The 25,700-nt window shown below is 37.0% G+C and overlaps 1 protein-coding gene across 10 annotated transcripts in view; it reads right to left on the bottom strand.

The window, feature by feature from the left end:
• The window catches only part of MYOM1 (myomesin 1), a 168,660-nt gene that overhangs the window by 28,050 nt on the left and 114,910 nt on the right, over positions 1-25,700 (bottom strand). For all 10 annotated transcript variants that reach the window (XM_042911112.1, XM_042911118.1, XM_042911108.1 and 7 more), the window contains 4 exons: positions 24,406-24,532; positions 21,073-21,257; positions 18,549-18,663; positions 937-1,093 (listed from right to left, as the gene is read on the bottom strand). In XM_042911112.1, the coding sequence (XP_042767046.1) occupies positions 937-1,093; positions 18,549-18,663; positions 21,073-21,257; positions 24,406-24,532 (584 nt within the window). The remainder of the gene's footprint in view (positions 1-936; positions 1,094-18,548; positions 18,664-21,072; positions 21,258-24,405; positions 24,533-25,700) is intronic.

Genomic DNA, 25,700 nt, shown 5'->3' with positions numbered 1-25,700 from the left:
AACATAAATGTGAGCCAAGTGCACAAATTGGAAGAAAAAATGTATAGTTTGATTGCCTTTTCTTTAATCAGATTTATGTTTTACTTCAAGGACTTTATAGCATGCTGATGGAAAAATGTCTTTTAGTTATATTCAATATGTCCTTGTCATCCTCCAACAAAATTACTATTTCTTTATTTTTGAGATATTTTGGGCGTCTTTGTAATAAAAATAATACTTAAAAGCATTTTGCTTTACCAAATGCAATCCAATATGGTTGGAACCAAAAAAATATAAAACTTGCTAAACAAGGCAAAGTAAAAAGAAAACTTAAAATCTTGGATGTGAAAGAAGTAATTGATCACAAAATTAATCTTCGATCTCTCCCATTTTATAGAAAAAGAAATTGGAGGCCCATGGAACTTCAAAGCTACCCCAGGTCACAGAGCTGGCCCCTGGTAGGGCTAGGGCTAGAACTCATCTGTCCTCTGCTTTCCAAACAAGGTTAATTCCAGTGTATTATTATGTCATTCTTAAGTGGGGGTGAAAAAAACAGACGAGATTATACCTATTTCGTTTAATTCACTATAACTTGAATCAGCAAGCAGCAAGTTCTTCCTTGCTCCCTCCCCATAAGCATCCTCACCATTACTTTAGGATTATAAAGTTTCATAAAATAATGAAAAGCATCATTAAAGCTGACTTTTAAAATGTCAATTAAGGCTTTTCCAACATCGCAAATTTGATAACATATAAGAAAGCTTTTTAAATGAAATAACATGAAAGCAGGATTGTTATTTTTTAAGGTTGACGTTATTACTTTTTACATGACCAAATATAAAATATTTGTGATTTCATCCCCTTATGCCAAGTATTTGAGATAGAAAGCAAAGCGCTTAACTTCACTCTCCTATCATTAAAGGAAACCCATTTAATTTTGATTGAAATGGTACATACTTGTTGCCTTTGCTCTCAACGTCTAATCGTGGAGAGCCCTCAGTGGATACATAATCTTTGGACCAGTTGAACTGAGAATTTGGAGTCATCTGATCACATTCAAAATTCAATGAAATTACGCCATCATCATCCACATTTACAACAACCTCTTTGGTTCCTAGAAGATCCAAAACAAGGCACTGATTATTTCCTAATAGAAATCAACAAAGTGAGAATTCCTTACTTTGGGATCCATTACTTTAGCCTTCAAGCAGGGCCTTGAGCCTGTGCAAGAGAAAAGACCCAACTGCTCACTATGGATGGACAAGCCTGCATCCTGCTGTACAATTCAACTTCTATACTGCAACATGGAATTTAATTAATGTGCCATATTTTTCAGGTAGAGACACCACCAGTCTAGGGCTGAATAAAAATTGGTTGATGTGACTTAAAGTACAGTTATAGGAGCAAGTTGGTCATAATAAGGAGGACAAGGCAGCCCTGGGCAAAAGGAAAGTTGAATGATCCTTGTTAGGACTGAATTGATGACTTTTGCTTCAATAACACCCATATCCAGCTATTCATCAGGAAAGGATAGATAATAGATAAAGAAACCAAAGGGGAGAAACAGAGGTGGTAAAAATTGCCTATAGTTACATGATTAAAGTTTGTAAATCATTTAAAAAATGATGAAATACATGGAAACTTGTTCTGTTTATCAAGTAAGCATATATAAATCTAAAGATGCCCCTCTAGATTAGAATGACAGCAATCTAGACATGACTGTTATTGAACTGTATGGAAATTTAAATGGAAATTAATTTCAAGAGATCCAGATGTTTCAAGAAGATTGGTTTTTAGCTTTTAAAAGAAAACAATTCAGTTAGTGTTTTGAGTTCTTATGTTTTTGTGAGTTATAATAAATTGCACCTGCATCTAATCTGGCGATTCAAAGAGTTTGTATAGCACATAAAACATTCACATCTATGCATAAATCCAGTTTGAAAGGTAAAATGCTCTTCTCAAGTTGACACTCATTCAGTTACCAGTCTAAACTCAGTTTGTTTCCATATGTTAGAAAAAATATATTCAATCTGAGAAAGGTACAGGTTTGTTTTTTTTAAAGCATTAAAAGGGGCACCTGGGTGGGTTAGTCTGTTAAGTGTCTGACTCTTGACTTTGGCTCCTCAGGTCACGATCTCACAGTTCATGGGTTCGAACCCCTCATCAGGCTCTGCGCTGATGGTGTGGAGTCTGTGTGGGATTCTCTCTCTCTCTGACCCTCCCCTGCTCTCTCTTAAAATAAATAAATAAACTTAAAAAGAAAGCATTAAAAAAGTCTTCCAATAGATACTGCCAAAAGACTGAAGTTTTTCTCTCTAAATTGTAAGAAGTCAGCATCCTGGCTTACTGTGCAGTAAAACTTGTCAGGGGGAAAAAATTGCAAAACTCCTCCCAGGGGAAGGCCAAAAGAAAATGAGTGCCCAAACTGTGCATGGAAACATGAAGATCTTGGTTCCTAAGCCAGGCAGTTGATTTAATTTGTGTCCTTACTGATGGCAGTGTGTGCTTCAATTATAAATTCCCAAAAAGTGATTTTTAACACATGGAATAGCTAGAGAAGACTACTTCTAGTGATTTTTAAAATTACTTTTTAAAAAACAAACAGAGGGCTATTTTCATATTTGGCTATAAACTGAAATAATGATCAAATAAAGACTTAATTATATTTAAGTGAAATGTCCCCCATGTATTACTTCTAAAGGGCTGAGTCTACTCTACTGAAAGTTGCAGACCATATTTTAGTTCTACTCCTGATAACATATGATGAATCCTTACCATCCATTATTGTATAACAAATAGTGAGAAAGTTCTCTCATTAAAACTTAAGAAAAGACTAACACCTAAGAGTGTGGAGGTTGAGGCAGTGTTAGAATACACGGCATGGTTGAGTCACAGAGAGAGTACAAATAAGAAAATTTCTGTATATCCGTGTTGTTATGAAGAGGAAAGAAATGACAGAGGTTGACTAAACCTTCCTTGCTATTTGCATAATATCTATTTTGGAGGCATGATGGATTATTCATATTAATCATTCATTGTCTGATCTGTAATCCCTTTTAAAAGGAAGTGAATCATCCATATGCTTGCTGTTTATTATACTAGAGGCATGATTTAAGTTTACAACAGAAAAAAAATATTGCTTAGGTCAAGAATTGTGAGGTTTGCTTTTATTAAAGTGAAAGATTTTACTTCATTGCAAAGGAGTTACAAAACTGAAAGAATATGAATAGTATATAATTAGCTTAGCTGTTTTCTCAATTCCACAGCTAGCCTTTGTGCAGTAACACTTCATCCATCTGGAACCCTGCCCAAAACCAAGAAGTAAGGAAAACAAGCCCCTAAGTGGCAGTGCTGATGTGACAAAGTCCACACACTAGTATTCCTGAACACTCACTGGAGAATTCTGTAGATCGTCACTTGGAATCTGTTTAAACTTCACTTCGAGAAAGTTGGTTGGTTGGTTTCTGTCAGCAGATTAAACCCCCAAAGCACAGGGAAGCAAAAAACTACTCTCAGCAGGTACACTGAGAATAAGGAAAATGACAGCAAGAGAGGAGGCAGAAAACATAAATGGAGGCATAAAGGCATATTTAAAGAGGGACAAATGGCTCCTCACTCCTTAATGACATCATTGTATTCCAACACTGTACAATAAATAAGGTTGATCTTGATGGCCCTGAGTCACACCGAAAGAGGTAAATAAGATTCAGTACACTGCATCCAAGGTTGAAAAGTACATACTAAAATGTCCAATCTATTTCAAAAGACTTTTTATCAAAGAGTTTTAGAATGTATTTTCAAATCTTAATGCTTCAGCAGTAAATTCTCAGGTAAATAGAACAACCGGGAATTTAAAACAATAATTTGTTCAGGTTTTTTTTTTTATTGAGGAAAATTTAGTCTATAACATATAAGTTTCACAGATGGCTAACAGACACATGAAATGATGCTCAACATCACTCGTCATCAGGGAAATACAAATGAAAACCATGATGAGATATCACCTCACACCTGTTAGAATGGCTAAAATTAATAACACAGGAAACAACAGATGTTGGTGAGGATGTGGAGAAAGGGGAACCCTCTTGCACTGTTAGTGCAAATGCAAACTGGTGCAGCCACTCTGCAGAACAGTATGGAGGTTCCTCAAAAAGTCAAAAATAGAACTACCCTGTGACCCAGCAATTGCATTACTAGGTATTTACCTAAAGAATAAAAAAGTACTGATTTGAAGGGACACATGCACCTTGACATTTACAGAAGCATTATCAACAATAGCCAAGGTATGGAAAAAGCCCAAATGTCCATTGACTGATGAATAAATATAGAAGATGTGGTGTATATATACAATGGAATATTACTCAGCCATCAAAAAGAATGAAATCTTGCCATTTGCCACAACATGGATGGAGCTAGAATTCTCCATTGAGTGTTCAGGAATACTAGTGTGTGGACTTTGTATCATGCTAAGTGAAACAAGTCAGTCAGAGAAAGACAAATACCATAGGTTTCACTCATATGTGGAATTTAAGAAATAAGACAGGTGGACATAGTGGAAGGGGGAAAAGAGGAGAGGGAGGAAAACCATAAGAGATACTTAACTACAGAGAACAAACTGAGGGTTGATGGAGGGGAGGGCAACAGGGGATGGGCTAAATGGGTGATGAGTATTAAGGAGGGCACTTATTGTGATAAGCACTGGGTGTTCTATGTAGGTGATGAATCACTAAATTCTACTCCTGAAACCAGTATTACACTATATGTTAACTAAATAGAATAAATAAAAACTTGACACAAACAAATAAAAACTGCTGAGAACCAGACTTTAAAAGGAAGGAAGGAAGGAAGGAAGGAAGGAAGGAAGGAAGGAAGGAAGGAAGGAATAAAGAAAGATTATATAAGGTTCAGGTATGTAACACAAATTTAATATCTGTATGTAGCACAAAGTGATCACCACTAAAAGTCTAGTTACCATCCATCACCATGCAATTGATCCCCTCTACACATTTTTCCCACCCCCACCCCTGTTCCCCTCTGGTAATCTCCAATTCATCTTCTGTACTATGAGTTTGCTTTTGTTTTGTCTGTTCATTTAAGTTTTTAGATTCCATATGAGTGATATCATATATCTGTCTTTCTCCATCTGACTGACTTCACTAAGCATAATATCTTTGAGGTCCACCCATGTTGTCACCAATGACAATATTGCATTATTTTTATGGATGAGTAGTACTCAATTGTATATATATACCACATCTTCTTTACCCATTTATCTATCAGTGGACATTTAGGCTGTTTCCATTTCTTGGCTATTATAAATAATGCTGCAAAGAACAAAGGGATGATTATATTTTTTTCAAATCAGTGTTTTTGTATTCTTTGGACAAATACCCAAAAGTTGAATGCTGGATTATATGGTAGCTCTATTCTTAATTTTTTAAAGGAATTTTCCATATTTTCTTTTCCACAGTGGCTGCACCAATTTACATTTCCACAGTGTTTGAGGGTTCTCTTTTCTCCATGTCCTCTCCAACATCATTATTTCTTGTCTTTTTGATAATAGCCATTCTAACCATTGTGAAGTGATATCACATTATTGTTTTGATTTGCATTTCCCTACTAATTAGTGATGCTGAACATCTTTTAATGTGCATTTTGGCCATCTATATGTCTTTGGACAAATGTCTAGTGTATTCAGATCCTCTGCCCATTTTTAAAAATATTTTTAAGTAATCTTTACACCCAGTGTGGGGCTTGAACTTACAACCCTGAGATCAAGAGTCACAAGCTCCACCAACTGAGCCAGCCAGGTACCCCTCTGTCCATTTTTTAAATCAAGTTTCTTGTTTTTTGTTGTTGAATTGTATGAATTCTTTGTATGTTTTGAATATTAATCCCTTGTCAGATACATGGTTTGCAAAAATCTTCTCCCATTCTGTATGTTGTCTTTTTGTTTCGATGATGGTTTCTTTCACTAGCAGATTTTTAGCTTAATGTAATCATTTTTTTTCTTTTTTGGCTTTTGTTTCCCTTGTCTTTGGAGTCAGATCCACAAAAACATTGCTAAGACCAATATCGAGGATCTTACTGCCTATTTCCTTCCATGAATTGTATGGTTTCAGGTCTTGCATCCACATCTTTAATCCATTTTGAGTTAATTTTTTGTATGGTGTAAGATAGTGATCTAGTTTCATTCTTTTATGTGTGGCTGTCCATTTCTCCCAACACCACTTATTGAAGATATTCTCCTTTTTCCATTGCATGTTCTTGTCTCCTTTGTTGTAAATTAATTATCCATATATGTGTGAGTTTATTTCTGCACTCTCAATTCTGTTCCACTGGTCTGTGTGTCTGTTTTTATGCTGATACCATACTGTTTTGATTCCTATAGCTTTGTAGTATTTTTGAAATCAGGGAGCATAATATCTCCAACTTTGTTCCCCTTTCTCAAGACTGCTTTAGTTATTTTGTATTTTTGTGGTTCCATGCAAATTTTAGGATTACTAGTTCTAGTTCTAGTTCTGTTAAAAAGTGCCATTGTAACTTTGATAGGGAATGCACTGAATCTGTAGATTGATTTGGGTAGTATGGACATTTTAACAATATTAATTCTTCCAATCCATGAACATGGTATATCCATTTGTTTGTTTCATCTTCAATTTTTTTCAATATCTTAAAGCTTTCAGAGTATAGGTCTTTTACCTCTTTAGTTAAATTTTTCCTGGGTATTTTTTATTCCCTTTTTTTAATGTTTTTTTATTTTTGAGAGAGAGAGACAAAGTGCAAGTGGGGGAGGGACAGAGAGAGAGGGAGGCACAGAATCCAAAGCAGGCTGCAGGTTCTGAGCTGTCAGCATAGAGCCTGACAGGGGGCTCGAACTCATAAGCTGTGAGATGATGACCTGAGCTGAAGTTGGATGCTTAACCAACCGAGCCACCCAGGAACCCCTTAATGCAATTGTAAAAGGGACTGTTTTCTAAATTTTTTGTTCTGATAATTTGTTAGTGTATAGAAACACCACAGATTTCTGTATGTTGATTTTGTATCCTGTTACTTTACTGAATTCATTTACTAGCTCTAACAGTTGTGTGTGTGTGTGTGTGTGTGTGTGTGTGTGTAGTCTTGTGGGTTTTCTATGTATAGTATCATGTTATTTACAGACAGTGACAGTTTTACTTCTTCCTTTATAATTTGGATGCCTTTTATTTCTTTTTCTTGCTGTGGCTAGGATGCCAACTACTATATTGAATAAAACTGGTGAGGGTGAGAATCCTGGTCTTATTCCTGATCTTAGAGGAAAAGCTTTCAGCTTTTCACCATGGAGTATAATGTTAACGGAAAGCTTGTCATATATGGCCTTTATTATGTTGAAGTACATTCTAATCTATACTCACTTTGTTAAGAGCTTTTATCATAAATGGATGTTGAATTTTGCCAGATGCTTTTTTTGCACCTGTTGAGATGGTCATATATTTTTTTATCCTTTATTTCGTCAGTGTGGTGCATCATGTTTATTGATTTGTGGGTTTTGAACCATCCTCATGTCCCTGGAATAAATCCTACTAGATCACGGTGGATGATTCCTTTTAATGTATTGTTGAACTTGGTTTGCTAAGGATTTTTGTTTAGGATTTTTGCATCAATGTTCATCAATAATGTGGGGCTGTAATTTTCTTTTTCTGTGGTGTTATCTGGTCTTGGGATCAAGTAATGCTGGCCTCATAAAATAAATTTGGAAGTGTTCCCTCCTCTTCAATTTTTTGGAAGAGTTTGAGAAGGATAGGTATCAAATCTTTGAATATTTGATAGAACTCACCAGTGAAGCTGTTCTGGCCTGGACTTCTGTTTGTTGGGAGGTTTTTGATAACTGATTCAATTTTCTTACTAGTAATTAGTATATTTTTTATAGCTTCATGAATCAGTCTTGTATGGAAGATTGTATGTTTAGAGGAATTTGTCTATTTCTTCTAGGTGGCCCTCTATGTTGGTGTATTATTTTTCATAGTCTCTTATGATCCTTCATATTTCTGTGGTGTCAGTTGTAACTTCTTCTAATTTTGATTTCTAATTTTGTTATTTTTCCCTTCATGAGCATAGTGAAAGGTTTGTCAGTTTTGTTTACTTTTTCAAAGAACCAGCTCTAAGTTTCACTAATCTTCTGTATTTTTTTCCTAGTCTCTATTTCATTTATTTCCATTCTGATCTTTACTATTCCCTTCCTTGTACTTACTTTATGCTTTGTTTTTTCTTTTTCTAGCTCCTTTGGGTGTAAAGTTAGATTGTTTATTTGAGATTTTTCTTGTTTCTTGAGGTAGACCTATATTGCTAAGGTATTCCCTCTTAGAGCCATTTTTGCTGCATCCCCAAGTTTTTGGTATGTAATTTCTGGTTTCACTTGTCTCTAGGTTTTTTTTTAATATCTGCTTTGATTATTTTGATGACCCAGTGGTTGTTCAGTAGCATGTTGTTTAATCCCCACATTTTTGTAATTTTCTGAGACTTCTTATAATTGATTTCTAGTTGCAAGCCATTGTGGTCACAGAAAATAGTCGATGTGATTTCAATGCTCTTGAATTTATTGACACTTGTTTTGTGGCCTAACATGTGATCTATCCTAGAAAATGTTTCATGTGCAGTTGAGAAGAATGTTCAGTTGCTTTTAGATGGAATGTTCTGTATATATCTACTGAGTCCCTCTAGTCTAATATATCATTTAAGGCTGATGTTTCCTTATGAATTTTGTTTGGATGATCTAACCATTGATACAAGTGTTAAAGTTCCCTACTATTATTGTATTGCTATAAATTTTTCCCTTTAGGTCTGTTAATATTTTCTTTATATATCTTGGTGCCCCTATTATGGGTGAATATATATTTAAATGCCCTTGTCTATTATTACAGTCTTTGTTTTAAAGTCTATTTTTTTCTGGTATGAGTATTGCTACTCCAGCTTTCTTTTCATTTCCATTTGCATAGAATGTCTTTTCCCATCCCTTCCCATTGGTCTTTGTGTGTCTTTAAATCTGAAGTGTATCTTTAGATCTGTAGACAGCACATAAATGGGTCTTGTTGGGGTGTTTTTGTTTGTGTGTGTGTGTGTGTGTGTGTGTGTGTGTGTGTGAGAGAGAGAGAGAGAGAGAGAGAGAGAGAGAGAGAGAGAGAGAGAGAAAGCAGGGGAGGGGCAGAGGGAGAGGAAGAGAGAATATTAAGCAGGATCTACAACCAGCCCAGTGTGGAGCCTGATGCAATGCTAGATCCCATGACAGTGAGAGTAGGACCTGAGCCAAAATAAAGAATCAGATGTTTAACTGACTGAGACAGTCAGACGCCCTAAAATGGGTCTTGATTTTTTTTTAGCCATTCCACCACTCTGTATCTTATTTTTTTTTTTTAAAGTTTATTTATTTATTTTGAGACAGAGAGGGAGAGAATGAGAGAGAGAGAGCAAGCACATGAGCAGGGGAGTGGCAGAGAGAGAGGGAGAGAGAATCCCAAGCAGGCTCTGCACCATCAGCGTGGAGCCTGACGTGAGGCTCAAACCCACGAACCATGAATCGTGATTTGAGTCAAAACCAAGAGACAGATTCTCAACTGAATGAGCCACCCAGGTGCCCCTTCCACCACTCTATCTTTTGATTGAAGAGTGTAGTCCATTTACATTTAAAGTAATTATTGATAGAGATGTTCTTATTGCTATTTTGTGCATTGCTTTCTGGCTATTTTCTAGTTCCTCTCTGTTCCTTTTTTCTTCTCTTTCTCTCTTCCCTTGTGGTTTGATGGCTTTCTTCAGAATTATATTTAGGTTTCTTCTCATTTTTCAAATGTATTTACCATAGGTTTTTGCTTTGTAGTTACTGTGAGGTGCATATATAATTTTCTATGTATATAACAGTGTGTTTTGAGCGATAGCAAATTAAATTTGAACATATTCCAAAACTTTACATTTTTCTCTCACCCACACATTTTTATTTTTGATGTCACATTTTACATCTTTTTATTTATGCATCCCTTAACTGATTATTGTAGTTTTAATTAATTTTAACTATTTTTGTCTTTTAACCTTCATACTTGCTTTATAATGGATGCATCCACTATCTTTACTACATATTTACCTTTTCCAGTGAGATTTTTACTTTGTTATATATTTTCTTATTATTAATTAGTGCCATTTCTTTTTGGTTTTGAGAAGTCTCTTTTACATTTCTTGTAAGACTAGTTTAGTGTAATGAACTTTAGCTTTTGCTTATCTGGAAAACTCTTAATCTCTCCTTCAATTCTGAATGATAACATTGCCAGGTAGAAAATTCTTGGTTGAGAATTTTTTTCTTTCAGCACTTTGAATATGTTGTGTCACTCTCTTCTGGCTTGCAAAGTTTCTGCTGAAAATTTTGCTGGTAGCCTTATGGGCTTTCCCTTGTACACAATAAGTTGTTTTTCTCTTGCTACTTTTAAGATTCTCTCTTTAATTTTTAGCCTTCTAATTACAATGTGTCTTAGTGCGAATTTCTTTGGGTTCATCTTATTTGGAACTCTCTGGGCTTCCTGAACTTGTATGTCTGTTTCCTTCCCCAGATTGGGCAGGTTTTCATCTGTATTTCTTCAATAAGTTTTCTGGCCCTTTCTCTTTCTCTTCTCCTTCTGGGACCCCAATACTGCAAATGTTATTCCTCTTGATGTTGTCCTAGAGATCCCTTAAGGTATCTTCATATTTTTAAATTCTTTTTTCTTTTTACTACTCTGTCTGGGTGAGTTCTATTGCTTTGTCTTCCAGCTCATTGATCTGATATTTGGCTTCATCCAGTCTGCTGTTGAATCCCTCTAGTGTATTTTTCAGTTTAGTTACTATATTCTTCAGCTTTGTAACTTTGATTTGGAATTTTCCTTATATTTTCTGTGTCTTTGTTGAGGCTCTCACTATGTTAACTCATTGTTTACCTGAGTTCAGTGAACCTCTTTATGGCCATTACTTTAAACGCTGTATGAGGTATAATGCTTACCCGTTTCATTAATGTCTTCTTCTGATGTTTTGTCTTATTCTTTCATTTAGAACATAATCTTCTGTTCTTTAATTTTTTTTTCCTGACTCTCTGTGTTTGTTTTTATGTATTAGACAAATCAGCTACTGCTCCTGGTCTTGAAGGAGTGGTCTTGTGTAGATGTCATGTGGAGCCCAGAAGTGCAACCCCTTCTGACCACCAGAGCTAGATGCTCAAGGGACATTCCTTTTTTGGACTGCATGTACTCATGTTCTGTGGCAAGTCTGTGTCTACAGCTGGGCTGTGGGCGGGGCTGGTGTCTGGGCCAGCTGCAATATATGGCTGTGCTGTGGCATTGTTCAGGTGTCTGAATGGCCAAATTTGATCCCAAACTCATGCAACTTGAAGAATAAGAAAACCCTGCTTAGTTGCTGTCTCAATTGTCCCAATTACTGAGAGAAGACTATAGAATTATCTTGTTGACTTATTCTGGAGAACTAATTTTCATAAAGTAGTTGGAGGTCTTTTGTGAAAATATGAAGTGAAAGAAAAGATGCTATTTTAAAGTCCCAGGTGATATATGTGTTTCTACCTTAACCTATAAGTCTTACATCATTACGTTATAGCTGGGTTCTAACATAAGAAATGTACTAATTTATACTTTTAGAAAAAAATATGATAATTTTTTGGAAGTCTTAGATTAAAATTTATAATTTGAAATTAAGTAATTGCCTAGAGAGACAAAATGAGAAGGATTAGATGTAATGTAAGCTAGTATCTAAGAGAGTTTCCTCATCTGTGAGACTTTTCTTGATTAATCATGTCAAAGTACATGGTAGACTATATATATAGTGGGCAGAAAAAGAGGCATGAACATTCTTCAGTTTATGCACACATAATTTTGGCTATAGTAAGTACTATTAGTTGATTTATATAGATAAAAGGAAAAACAAAAAATAAAGCTATATTTGGCACTTAATGTTTAAAAATCAAATACTTGCTAAGACCTGTACTTCATTGGATCTCATTTTTCAAAAAGTAATATTCATGTTTCATTTATCAACAACAGGATTAAAGTATAAAGAGCAGGGGTTTTGTGTTCCATATTTTCCATACATATTACATTTGCAAGGGACTGGATTGAAAAAAACAGATTTAAAAGAAAAATGTCAGTTTAGAATTGCAATGTTTGCCTTATTCAAACTTATCTTGGTAAAGATTAAGTATAATACCAATATTTTGATAAACAGACAAGTGAAATAAAAATACCAACAAGAAAGTATTCTAATCACAATGGGTTTCCTACTTAATTTTATACCCAGATTTGAAAGCTTGATCTCTTCCATGACAAATCAGTAACATGTCAACTGGCTAAAATTATCTCTCTAGAAGTAATCATCATCTCAAGCTTTTGAAAAATCAAATTCACTACAAATATTTCAAATACTAGTTATATAAGCCTATTTCTTGAACTCTGTAACAATTCTCATTAGGACATTGTGTTTAGTCAAAGTAACACTTCAAAGAAAGAATGCAATTTAAAAACATTTTGTAAACAGAAAATAAGTTCATTGTCTTAAAATGCTTAGCAAGTTATAGCTTGTTCTTATTTGTCACATCAATTACAATGTTGATGCTATCCAATCTTTCAATGCTTTTCAAATTCAAAGCTTTCCATTACTGTTTAAATTAATTTGTTAACATAGTTCTTTGAATAAAGATATTTTTAAAGAGTGACTTAGTAAGCCAAGTACTTTACAATAGTACCATAACAGGAGATTGATTGGAAATTCCTTTGGAAAAAAAGGTAGAGTTTTCCTGTGTTCAGGGTTTACAGAGGAAATGGTGTTTTGGGAAAGTAATTTAAAGAAATTATATGGGACAACAAAGAATAAATGTGAGGAGTTTAAAACAAAAAGATATATCTTGGAAAATTGAAAACAACTGAAAAATGAGCTCAGAGTTTCTCGTATCTGAAAAGGAAGGACATGTTGGCTTGTATATTCCTCTTTGTATGAAAAAGGAAATCACTACGGTCATCTGGAAGGGCTAATTTTTCCACATATTAAAATCTAAGAGGAAGTTTATGGGGCACCTGGGTGGCTCAGTCGGTTAAGTGTCAGACTCTTGATTTCGGCTCAGGTCACGATCTCATGGTTGGTGAGATGGACCTGGTGTTGGGCTCTATGCTGATAGTTTGGAGACTGCTTGGGATTCTCCCTCTCCTCTCTTTCACCTCACCGAACCCAGGCACGCGCTCTCTTTCTCAAAATAAATAAATAAACATTAAAAAAAAAAATAAGAGGAAGTTCCGCAGTGAAATTCCTTACATAAAGAAGTCCTTAAAATACACTGGGCAAAAAATTCCATAGCAATTTTCAAAAATTGCTTTCAATATATCATATATATCTTTCAAAAAAAGATATGTGACATTCAAATGGGTGATTCTTTTTATAAATACTCTAGAAAAACAAGAGCAAAAGTAACGCCAGCATTTCTAATAGGCCCCAGGCTAATCCACCTAACAATGCCCGTGTAGAGGGACCTGGTGCAGTGTCAGAGTAAGAAAGCTGTAGCTATGACATCCTCAAATTTTCTTTTTAGAATGTCCCATGGCCTAATTGTTTTTTGTCAGGTACTGAGCTACTGTCAATTCACGGCTGAACTCATAAATGTCTGAAGAGCCACATTCTCTAAAGTTGATTAATGTATGATCAAAATGGTTCAGATATTTGACAGGTAGGCAGTAAATTTGATATGCTGCTGTCATATTAAAGGCTTCTCTGTGGATATTCTCATCTGGATGAAAGGCCATCTCACTTTCCCACATAGCTGGCACTGGAAAAGTAGACCAAAATCTGTCAGGACTTAGATTTTCTCAAAAATGACCTGTGAATCTTTGAACATGAAGAATTTGGTTAAGAACACAAGATATTTGGCCATAAAAATGAGAGATTACTTTGGTCTAAAAAGGATTTAAGAAGAGTTGTCTTGAGTCAGCTGCCTCAATCCTACACAAATCCTACATAGGGACACAGGGATATACCAGATTGTGTGGAATGACATTTTAATGGTCCCTTCAGGCTTGCTACCACACTCAATATGTGAAAGAGTTAAGGTACAGCCCAGGGCTAAAATGAATGATTTGGAAATTAACTGTCCTACTTTTCTCTCTTCTTCAAAAAATGATTTAAAAAAATAAAATTTAAAAGCTAAAATGAAATCACAGTAAACTGTTCACTTTCCCATATATTTCATAATCTGGTATGCAGATTTTTTCATATTATTTAGTCTTTAACATCAGCATTAATAGATCACTTTTACAAGCTTTAGTTATTTGTCCTCCATGGTGTGTGTGTGTGTGTGTGTGTGTGTGTGTGTGTGTGTGTGTGTGTGTCTGGAGAGTGGGACAGAATAGAAACAGATAGAAATGATTAATATAATCAGCCACATATGATAACTTAGCTCCCTATGTTTAAGACCAGAACTACGGGGTTAACCTATCACTTTGCTGTCCACATTGTGGCCTCCATTACAAAATATCTAGCGTTAAGTTTATACTCTGTGGCTATAAAACAGAGTCATACTCACTGGCCAAAACATAGTAGTCCTTCATTATTTTTTCCTTGAAATAAATGATTATCACACACCAGGTACTAGGCCCTCGCATACAGGGAGAAAAGACACAGTTTCTGTTTTGAAGGAGCCTACAGTGTAACACAGTTTACAACCCTGGTTTCATTCTAGAATTACCCAAACACCTAAACAAACAAACAAACAAAAATGAACATATGCCCAGACTCAGTCCTGGAGATTCTGATATAATTGGTCTGCAATGGAGTCTGGAATGAAGTCAGTATTATCAAAAAGTTCCTAGCATGATTCTAATGTATACTGAATTTGAGAACTACTGTTTTAATGGGTGAAAGAGAACAGTTAATAAGCAAATACAAGTGAGTATTTCTAAATTACGCCAGTTGAGTCTAACAGTCAGCTTGGTTTCCAGCTTCAGAATCCTTTAAAATTCTACCTCCAGGCTACATTTGCTTTCTTGGTCCTGCCAGGTTCTAGGACCAAGCAAGTTTTAGAAACTGGAATTGGCTAACTCAACCCCAGCTCATTATTCCCTCTAGTTCTTCTAACTGCCTCCCTCCTAGTGACTAAGTCCTAACTTCTGGTAACCCAGGTCCTGCTTGGGACTCTGCCTTGTGTTTGGGTCCTCCTGCCCATCACCTGAATTCTCCTGCCTGCTGGTGAGTCACTGGTAAAAATACCTGCAGCCTGTACCACCAGTTATTTGTTGCTGGCCAGATCACCTGCCACACCTTGGCAGGTCTCTCTCTTATCTCCCATCTAACCAGGCTCACCTTACCTCCCCCTCCACCCAGGCCTGATGCAATCAGCAAGACACTATTTGAAAAATATCGAATATCGAGAATAGAAGTGCATCCATCTTATGTACCAACAAATCTACACTCAATATTTTACAGCGTATTCTTCTTTATAGGCTTTTCTAGCTTAATAGATTTCTTGGTAAAGCATGATACACTTAGTCCATTTTTCTGGATCATCATTAGCAGCACAAATGGACTTTCTGGCTGTGGCTGAGCTACTCTGCTGGCATATTCATTGACTTCAAAGGGAGACCAGTGATCCTCTCAGTCCTGGTGGATTAAGTTAACTTTTAACACAAATTCAAATTACACTTGAGGTATCTTGTTAGATGTATTTGAGTTTGCTGTTACATGATAAGCTTTATTTTCTATCTGAAATTTTAATAATGCATTCCAAAAGAAGCTGTTCTTCTGAAATAGCAATCCAAATTTCACATCCCAAATCTTGAAATTGATAACATGCTTTCCCACCCCTGCCCTATCCATTCTAACATAAAATAAATATCTGGGTAAAAATAAAATACTGGTATTTAACAAAATTATTAAATATAGACAACCTTACACTACACATAAGTTTTTACAGGGAGTTATGAAACCCAGTTTATAGCCTGTTCAGGTATGACAAATACTTTATGAATGTCTGTCATAGCTGTCATCTCACACCATGGTGTAAAGTCTGGGTTTTCCCCTAGATTGTAAGCCCAGTATACAATGATGATATCATATTCCTCTACTCCTGCTGCCCATGCAGCACCTGATTAATTGTAGGTGCTAAAGAAATCTATATTCCAAGAATGAATGTGTCTGTTGCATATGAACAAGTCCAAGTGTCTCCTGGTTTTGGGGCTTCTTCATGGTGAAGCACTTTGACATTGTGCATCATAGGATTTTGTCCTAAGCTGTGAGCCAGAGAATGGCTTAATCTGGTGCTGTTTAGTGGATCAGTGTCTGCAGCTGCTCTTTGTAGTTATATTCTGAGAGTGGAATGGGCCCCCAAAATGACTTGTGTTGCTTTATTACAAATCAGTGAAACAAAACTCTTCACCCAGGAACTCACCAGAAGATCATTCTCTGGTGGTAAAATTTCCATAGTGATAGCTTTGTTAATGTCAGGCCGGGCCAGCTGCTATTCTGAGGCTATTGATGTGAATATAAAAAGTCAATTTAACCTTCCTTCAGTTAATCTGATTTGGAATCCACTGCTTCCAGGGTGCTTTTAACTTATCAATGACTAGGTTAAGAGCTCACCTTCATGGTAACCTAAATGTTGTTCTTACAAGGGTCTGCAGTTGGATCCTTTTGCATGTTGGCCATTTGGCATTTTCTATTTCCTTACAGTGGGCAACTGCAGAGTGTGATTCCTACAGGAATATATATCCTGGTGTCTTAGTGTGTTGCCTTTTATGTGTGTTTCTAGCATTTTCCTATTTTCTTATGGGATTTTATAAAAGGTACTTATATGAGGTGTGGCACTCTCTCCAGACAACTTGCACACTTGTGTATAAGGTCACTTTTCACACCCCAGTCTTAGAGGGTAGTTATAAGAGTAGTTGAAAGCAGGTTATGAAGTGATAGGATGACAGGGGTAGATATTTCCTAAAAGTATACTTTTGGTATACTTTTCAAGTAACTCGTAGTGAGATCAAAGGTTTCTATGTTTACTTTCTTTCCTTGTCGTAAAAATAAATATTACATTACATACCCAGCCTTTATTTTAATCTGAAAATAACTGGTTAATACTTTTTTATCCTCTTTCATTTCCAATGTTTAAAAAAATTTTCCTTAATGTTTATTTATTTTGAGAGAGAGAGAGGGAGAGTGCAAGCAGGAAAGGGGCAGAGAGAGAGGGAGAGAGAGAATCATAAGCAGGCTCCATCCTGTCAACGTGAGCCCAACACGGGGCTCAGTCTCATCAATCATGAGATTATGACCTGAGCTGAAATCAAGAGTCAGATGCTTAACTGACTGAGTCACCCAGGTGCCTCATTTTTAAAATATATTTATTGATTTATTGGCACAATATCATGTTAATTTCAGGTGTACAACACAGTGATTCAATATTCTCATGCCTTAAGAAGTGATCACCTCAATAGGCCTAGTTACCATCTGTTAATATACAAAGTATACAAAATTATTGACGATATTCCCTACACTGTATATTACAGTGCTTCCTTTTATGTAACTTCTATGAACTGAAATATATAATAACTTTGAAAAGTAATAGAGATTAAACGACTAAATAATAATAATGTAATAATCTGAAGTTATTTGCACAGTAAACATTGTAAAATTTGTTTACATAATAAAGGGAAAGACTATCTTCTCTAGTCTAATCATGGTGTTTCTTGAAACTGGGAAGTGAAAGCGCCTCCACTCTATAGATCATCCAGTTAAAACTGCTGTTGGTTTAATCCAGGGATCAGCAAAATGTGGCCTGTAGGCTAAATTTGTCCCATTGCCTCCTTTTGTAGGGTCTGCAAGCTAAGAATGGTTTTTACATTTTTAAACAGTTGAAAAAAATCAAAAGATAATATTTCAAGACATGTGAAAATTATTTAAAATTTAAATTTCATAATACATGTAATATATAATGCACATAACTGGCACAATAAAATTTTATTAGAACACAGCCATGCACATGAGTTTATGTATTATCTATGGCTGCTTTTATGCCATGGCAGAGTTGAGTATTGTGACAGGGACCATATGGCCACAGAGCTGAAAATATTTACTATCTGGCCCTTCACAGAAAACATTCACTGACCCCTGGCTTAACATAATAGTTACAATTATATAAATTCTGCTTTTGTTTAAGAATCATGCTTGCTCACTGGGCTGTTCCAGCTTCTCCTATGACTGGGCAAATTACTCTTACAGGACTTAATGGCCAAGGAATAATGTCATAGGAATGTATACTTGAAACAGTCGATCCAGGAAGCATAATTTGATCAAGAACTTCCTTGTTTATAGGTGTAGACCAGAATAGCCCTGGATCATTTCAAACCTGGCTTACCCCTATCCTGAGAGCACCTTTGATGCAATAAATGACTCATGTCTGAAAGCCAAACTTATCAACTATTCAGCTGGCATACGTTGATAATTTTAAAAATTAGGAAAAACATAGAAAGTAAGGTTGAATGTTACTTTGGTATCTTACAAAGATGAGATTAACTTTAATTTTAAAAAAAGTAAAAGCCTACCTGGACGGGTTTCTGCCACAACAGGCCCAGCAAGGTCAGACGGCTTGCCGACACCCGCCTGATTTATGGCTCGGACACGGAACACGTAGCTGGCACCCTCCTTGAGGCCTTGCACCTGGAAGAAGCAGGTACAGAAGTGATGGGTGTTCTGTGTCATTTAAACAGAAGTGCTCTTCCTCTGTAAATACAATTTAGTTGTGTAGCCCAAGTTCTCCCATTCGTGGAACTATATCTCCCATCCATACTGAGATTGACCAGATTAAACTTTTTTTTTCAGGTTAAACTTTTTATTTATTAATTTTTATTTTTTTTAAATGTTTATTTTATTGGGGTGCCTGGATGGCTCAGTTGGTTGGGCGTCTGACTTTGGCTCAGGTCATGGTCTCCCGGTTTGTAGGTTTGAGCCCCGTGTCGGGCTCTGTATTGTCAGCTTTGAAGCCTGGAGCCCACTTCAGATTCTGTGTCTCTCTCTCTGCCCCTTCCCTGCTCGTTCTCTGTCTCTGTCTCTGTCTCTGTCTCTCTCTCTCTCGAAAATAAACATTAAATAAAAAATTTTTAAGTGTTTATTTCACTTTTGAGAGAAAAAGTGAGCACTAGCAGGGGAGGGGCACAGAGAGAGTAAGGGAGAGAGAATCCCAAGCAGGTTCTGCACTGTCAGTCCAGGGCCCAATGTGGGTCTTAACCTCAGGAACCATGAGATCACAACCTGAGCCGAGATCAAGAGTCAGACATGTAACTGAGCCACTCAGACACCCCAGATTAAACTTTTTAACATGTACATTTTTTTCTCCAGTTCAGACTTGAAAATTTTCTGAATATAAAATATCTGGAAGAGTGAATCTACATCTCAATGGGTATGGAGATTACAGGACATCTCTAGTTTTTTATGTCTATATTGTTTGGATTTTTCATTATGAGCCTGTGTCAGCTTTATAATCAGAAAAGTCAATAATTCTATTTTCACTTTAGAAACTGTGGACAAACTCTAAGATAATTTCCTCACAGAACATTCACTTCCCGGGTTGTGAGGCACATTCATTTTATATCAAGTCAATCTCTCTCTCTCTCTCTCTCTCTCTCTCTCTCCCTATATTTGCCTTTCTACTTTTTGTTTTTTTAAATGAGTGAACTTAACCATTCTTTGATAGGTTTAAACTCTATTATTTTTTCTTTCTGCCCCTCCCCCCTTTTTTTCTGGGCGTTTGATCCCCTTTGCTTGGCTTCTCATCCTTGTTTTGCTTCACCTGAGTCAAGTCCAACTTCAGCACTTGGGATCCAGTGCTGTGCAAACTGGGGAGGTGGAGATAATCCTGGCCATAAACACATACCACCACCATCCAGGATGTGTCTGACTTTCATTTTACACTATCCTTTGGCCTTCTGACTCATTTGGAGAACCAAACAGCATGCTACCTTCCTGCCCTTCCTTTACCTTTCCTCTTCCCCATGAAATGTGACCTTGCCTACCTCCTCAAGGTTTTGTAAGGGGCTGGGGAACTCACTGGCATATGCTAAGATGTCATGTTTAAAGGTCATCTCTCTTGGAAGATATATTTATGGGGACAGTAGATACCTTAACCTTTGAAAGTGGCTGACAGATGGTATGGACTTTAGTCCACAGTGGCAGGTCAATGGTAGAGATCTTTTAGAGCAGGCATACTCTGAATATCTTCCAAGGTCCACCTCTAGGCAGTGGCTTATTCTGCCAACAGGTATTTCTATATGACTATGGTGAAGCTACCCTTCATCCTAAGTAATAAGAGCTAGAATCATACACCCCACAGTTTCTGAAGCCCTAGTATGGATTCAGGGTCTCCAGGTGCCAAGGGTGACATAGGGGAAAACATTCTTTGGAGATATCTATTTGGTACAAGCGAGATTCAGTGGCTTTAGTAGAACAGTCTTTGGTAGATGAAGTTAGGAATTTGTTCAGTTAGAGCACTTTAAAGGAATCTGGAAGGCAAAGGCACAGATAAGGGTGAGGATTAGGTCAAGAGTTGAGTGAATTCATTCCACTGGCCTCTGAGAGCTCATGTGACACAAGCATGAGGAAGCCTGTGAAGTGAGACACAGCATGACTCAAAGGAATCCACAGGTAAACACTTGCCGGCATGAACACTAGGAAAATAGCACACTCAAAGCAAAAACTATCCTCAGAAAAAAAAGAAAAAAAAAATCAGAGGTGGAAATGTGAAAGTCACCTTTTTAAGACTGTAAGTAACAAAAATGTGAGGTAGGTAAGTATAGGCAAGGAAGGAAAGAAGAGGGAGAAGGGAGCTTGTGGATGTTTTCCAGAGGTAGGCTAAGGGATTCAGGTTAAATAGAACCAAATTGCTTTAAGCATCAGAAACTGCCCCCAACCCCAACCACTGCCAAATGGAAACTTACCAGGAGCCCAATAAATGAAACAGACCAAAGCAGAAATGTTGTATTCTATCTTGCTAATTTTAAAGTTAATACCATTAGAGGAGCATTTCTTCTTTAAAACAAAAAAGTGGTTCTCAAAATATGAGCACACTCTTACCCTCAGGTATGTGTTTTTAATAGCTGCCTCATTGAGTCCTCGCCATTGGTCATCTTTGGCACTGGCCTCCTTCAAGTCCACAAAGTAACCAGTGACTGGAGTCCTTCCAGAGTGGATCGGAGGCCTCCACTGCAGAACTAGGGAGGTTTTCCTGACTTCACTACACTTGACACTGTGTGGGGGTCCTGAGAAACAGAAAGAGACCAATACATAAAAATCATGATGTATATGAAAACATTCAAATACATGTAAATCTAGAACCACATTTAAAGTCTTAAAGCTGAATCCAGTGTTTTTCTTTTGTAAAATCTACCATTCCTTTAGAAATAGGTATTTTGTGGTCATTTCATATCAAGTTTACTCAATGGCTCTACATCAACCCACTCAGTCCCTTTATGAGCAGTAGGTGGTTAGGGGCCAGTTCAAGGTGCCCCTCAGAGGCTGGATGAAAATTTGCCTTCAGGGTGTCCTAGGCCCTGTGGTCCTCACCTTTCATCAGAACACTTTAACGTGGTTGCAGATTCAATTTCAGATTATTTTTCGATGGTAATCTGAAACTTTTCCTAAATCTCAAATAAGGAGGAAGAAAGCAACTCTATTTGATGGCATGTGAATATATATAGTAATATTTCTTTTATAGGAAAAAGGAATATATTACCAAAGAGCTCCCCTCTGGAGGGAAATCTTTCCCATAAAGCATATATCCCATCTAGGACTTAAACCAAACTACCATTACAGTTTACAAAGAACTTTCATCAAAACAGATACAATCAATCCCGTGAGCCCTGAATCTGTGCTAAACACTGCTAGATACTTATTTATTTATCTCATTCATCCTTAAGACAATTAACAGAAAGCTCAGAGAAGCCAAATAACTTGATCCACCTGTTCAGGAAGACAGAAAAACGTTCTCCCTGTCCATGTGCTCTTTGCACTCTTGGGAGAGTCCAAACCAGTAAGTGATTTCCCACATCTTTCCATGACCACCAGCTAGCTGGTGATATTTGCAGATGATATATTTTCTTTTTTCCTGTCTTTTAAAAAAAAAATAAGTGATTCCTAATCAATCAATTAAAATCCCCTGAACTGACTCACAGTGCCCTAAAAAGCCAGCTACACACACAGACTCTACCATGCTGTGCCTTGGCAGTTTGCAATTGATAGCTCAATATTTGTTGGGTCCTGCACCTTGGCTTAACAGTCACAGAACTGTGTCAGCCTTGCCTTCTGACAAGGTAAGAGGTTTAAATAATGTGGTGATAGATTTAAATATTAACATCAATACCTTATACTAGTGTGTCATGTTCTGTTTTGCAAAGGGCTTTTAAACTATTTTCTTTTTTTTTTATTTTTTATTTATTATTTTAAAAAAATTTTTTTTTACATTTTTTTTTTTTTTTTTGAGAAACAGAGTGAGACAAAGCATGAGTGGGGGAGGGGCAGAGAGAGATGGAGACACAGAATCTGAAGCAGGCTCCAGGCTCTGAGTAAGCGGTCAGCACAGAGCCTGATGCGGGGCTCGAACCCACGAACTGTGAGATCATGACCTGAGCCGGAGTTGGACGCTCAATCGACTGAGCCACCCAGGCGCCCCTAAACCATTTTCTTGTGTCATCCTTGGAACCCAATGAGGCATCCAAACACTTAGCACTCACCCTGCAACCTCTTTTGCTAACTATATCTTTTTGAATCAAACATTTCCCACAGGCCTGCTCAGAATTTCATAGTCTCTGGTCACTCATATTTTAACTTTATTCAGGAATTACAGAATTAAAAAAAACAGATCCGCTTTCATGTAGGTGACAGAAGGAGCTTAAGAAATATCAACCAGCTTAGTGGAGGTACAAGGAAAGCAGCATGTTTGTGTCTTATATTTACTGAAGTTGAGTGAGTGCTTGAGCTTCTCTTGGGTTCCTCTTGTAATTTTTTTATTCACACTGGGTAGAGAAGTCATGCAGATAAACACTCACTAAGTGAAGGCAAAATGATGGTTCTTCAAGGGCACTAGGATTTCAAATAGAGGAAGAGGGTGGCATTAAGGACAAAGCTGGATCCACCCAATATGTTCCAGTGTGGCCTTGTGTTCTAATGTGGTCAATACTGGTGCTATACCAGTTATTACATATGTTGAATATTAAAGCCAAGTGGGAGAATCTAGTCATCCTGTGGCACTTACTGGATCTCTGAAGTTAGTACTGTTGGAAGCAAAATAAAATCATCTACCAAATACATTAACATTGTTAGTTTGAAACCTAATGGCTTCATACATTTGTTTGTATTCAATTTTTTAATTTGTTCAGTGTTGTAGCTCTATGAGTTTTTAAAATCATAGGTAAATGTTTCTGCCTTCTTCCATTTTCTTCCCTGTTCAGCCAACTACTCACAATGGCAACCTCCAAAAGAGACTACTTCCAGCCAGGTACCAGTACCTTTGTTATGATGCAGAGTTGGGACAAAGGTGTAGAGAGAGCAAAAGGACTGGAGAAGTGAAGAGAGATAAGTGGAGAAAGTCTATGGCTTAAGTCCTAGGCAGGCATGTTAAGTCCACCTACATGACATAACAAAGAGCTGGCAGCAAGGGAGGAGAGAGACACCAAGGAAGAGGAGACATATTGGCTGAGCCCGGAGAGAGAGATTTTGAGCAGGTTGACAAATGAAAGGTTCCAGTGCAGTGGGAGAATGCATGAGAATTAGGGAGTGCAGGAAGAAGTTTCTGAGATACTTTGTTGGGGGATATGAATTGGATGGCCTTCAGCAGTCTTTAAGAAGCACAAGTAAAAAATCAGAATTCCTTTTCTTTTTTTTTTTAATTTTTTTTTTTAACGTTTATTTATTTTTGCGACAGAGAGAGACAGAGCATGAACGGGGGAGGGTCAGAGAGAGAGGGAGACACAGAATCTGAAACAGGCTCCAGGCTCTGAGCGGTCAGCACAGAGCCCGATGCAGGGCTCGAACTCACAGACCGCGAGATCATGACCTGAGCTGAAGTCGGCCACTTAACCGACTGAGCCACCCAGGCGCCCCCAGAATTCCTTTTCAATGATCATGTGGTACTCCTATTTTGTGCTTCTGTTAATCCTATTCCAAGCAGAGGGATAACTATGAGGGCTCTCGGATGTATTTGGAATACAAGCACAAGAAATTATACTTTATTTTATATAGGTACCTATTATTTAATAGGATTATAAAAATATTGTAACTAAACATAAGGGGTCAAGAGAATTCTTTTCCCTTAGGAGTTGTTTATATAGCACTTAAATGTAGTTCCAAGTTGTAGTTTCTTTTGGAAGAAACCCCAAGCCTCACTGCTGAGATACGGTTAATATAGTTTACCTGGAACAGCAATGGTCCACTCTTCACATCTGAAGCATGCACTTACTGCTGAGGGCACTCCCAACCCAGCAATGTTCATGGCTGCCACTTGGAACTGATACACCATGTTTTCCTTCAAGTTGCTAATCTGCAACACAACATCACAGAGAGTGGATGTTGATTCATGTTTGTTTTTTAAAGTTGTTCAATATTTTATTTACTTACCTCCTGCACTGGATACACCCTGAGGTGACCCCCAATGAGTCATACCCTTTTGTAATCTCCTCCCCTTGAGTGTGGGTGAAGCCTGTCACCTGCTTCCAACCAAGAGAATACGGCAAAGGTATTGGAATATCAGTCCCATGATTGTTGTTCCATCATACGGAAAAGGGGGAGGGATATTATAGATGTAATCAAGGTCTCTACTTAGTTTATTTTTGAGTTCATCTAAAGGGAGATGATCCTGGGTAGGCCTGATTTAATCAGATGAAAGCTCTTAAAATGGGGTTTGGGACTTTCTTAATGAGAACACTCTCCTGATGGCCTGGAAGAAGCAAATGTCAGGTTGAGAAATGCCTAGCCACTCACATTTGGAGAAGGGCAGTCTGTAGGAGCAGAGGGCCCCAGCCTCAGAGCTGAAGGAACTGAATTCTGCCAGCAATTGAATCAGTTTGCAAGAGGAACTCAGCTCCAGATGCAAATGAGCCCAGCTGACACCTAGATTAAAACTTTGTGAGACGGGGAGCAGAAGCCCCATCTGAGCCATATGTAGACTCCTGACTTGCAGACACTGTGATATAACAAATGTGAGTCTTTTCAAGTCACAAAGTTTGTGGTAATCTGCTATGCACCAATAGAAAATTAATGCTTGTACAGATAAAAATTAAGAGAATTCTAAACTAGGAATCAAAATATTTAAAATCTTGTCGTTTTTGTGCTCCTTACTGAGAGACTAATATTTTCTATATCCCTCAGAAGAAATTGGGTTGTTGTACATATATGTGATAAAATAAGGAATGTGAAAACATTTGCAAAATAGAAATGACAGAATATACTAGTGTGAAAAAAATCCATGGACTATGAACAATCCTCTGAGCACTAAAAATACTTAATAAATGGAGGTATTGATGGAAACACCTGAATTAACAAAGTTTACCCATTGTATGATTTAAGACTACACAAGACAAATATATATCTCTGATCCAGTCTACTCCTGATTTGATCATGAAGTCGTAAGTTCATCTGCAAGAGGGTCTATTGCCAGTTATTTAGGGTACAAGTAGAATACAATGGCTATATGTTTTGGTAACAGAATA

The sequence above is a fragment of the Panthera leo genome, chromosome D3, assembly GCF_018350215.1.
Source record: "Panthera leo isolate Ple1 chromosome D3, P.leo_Ple1_pat1.1, whole genome shotgun sequence".
Classification (NCBI taxonomy): domain Eukaryota; kingdom Metazoa; phylum Chordata; class Mammalia; order Carnivora; family Felidae; genus Panthera; species Panthera leo.
This window is presented reverse-complemented; position numbering and strand designations above follow the sequence as displayed.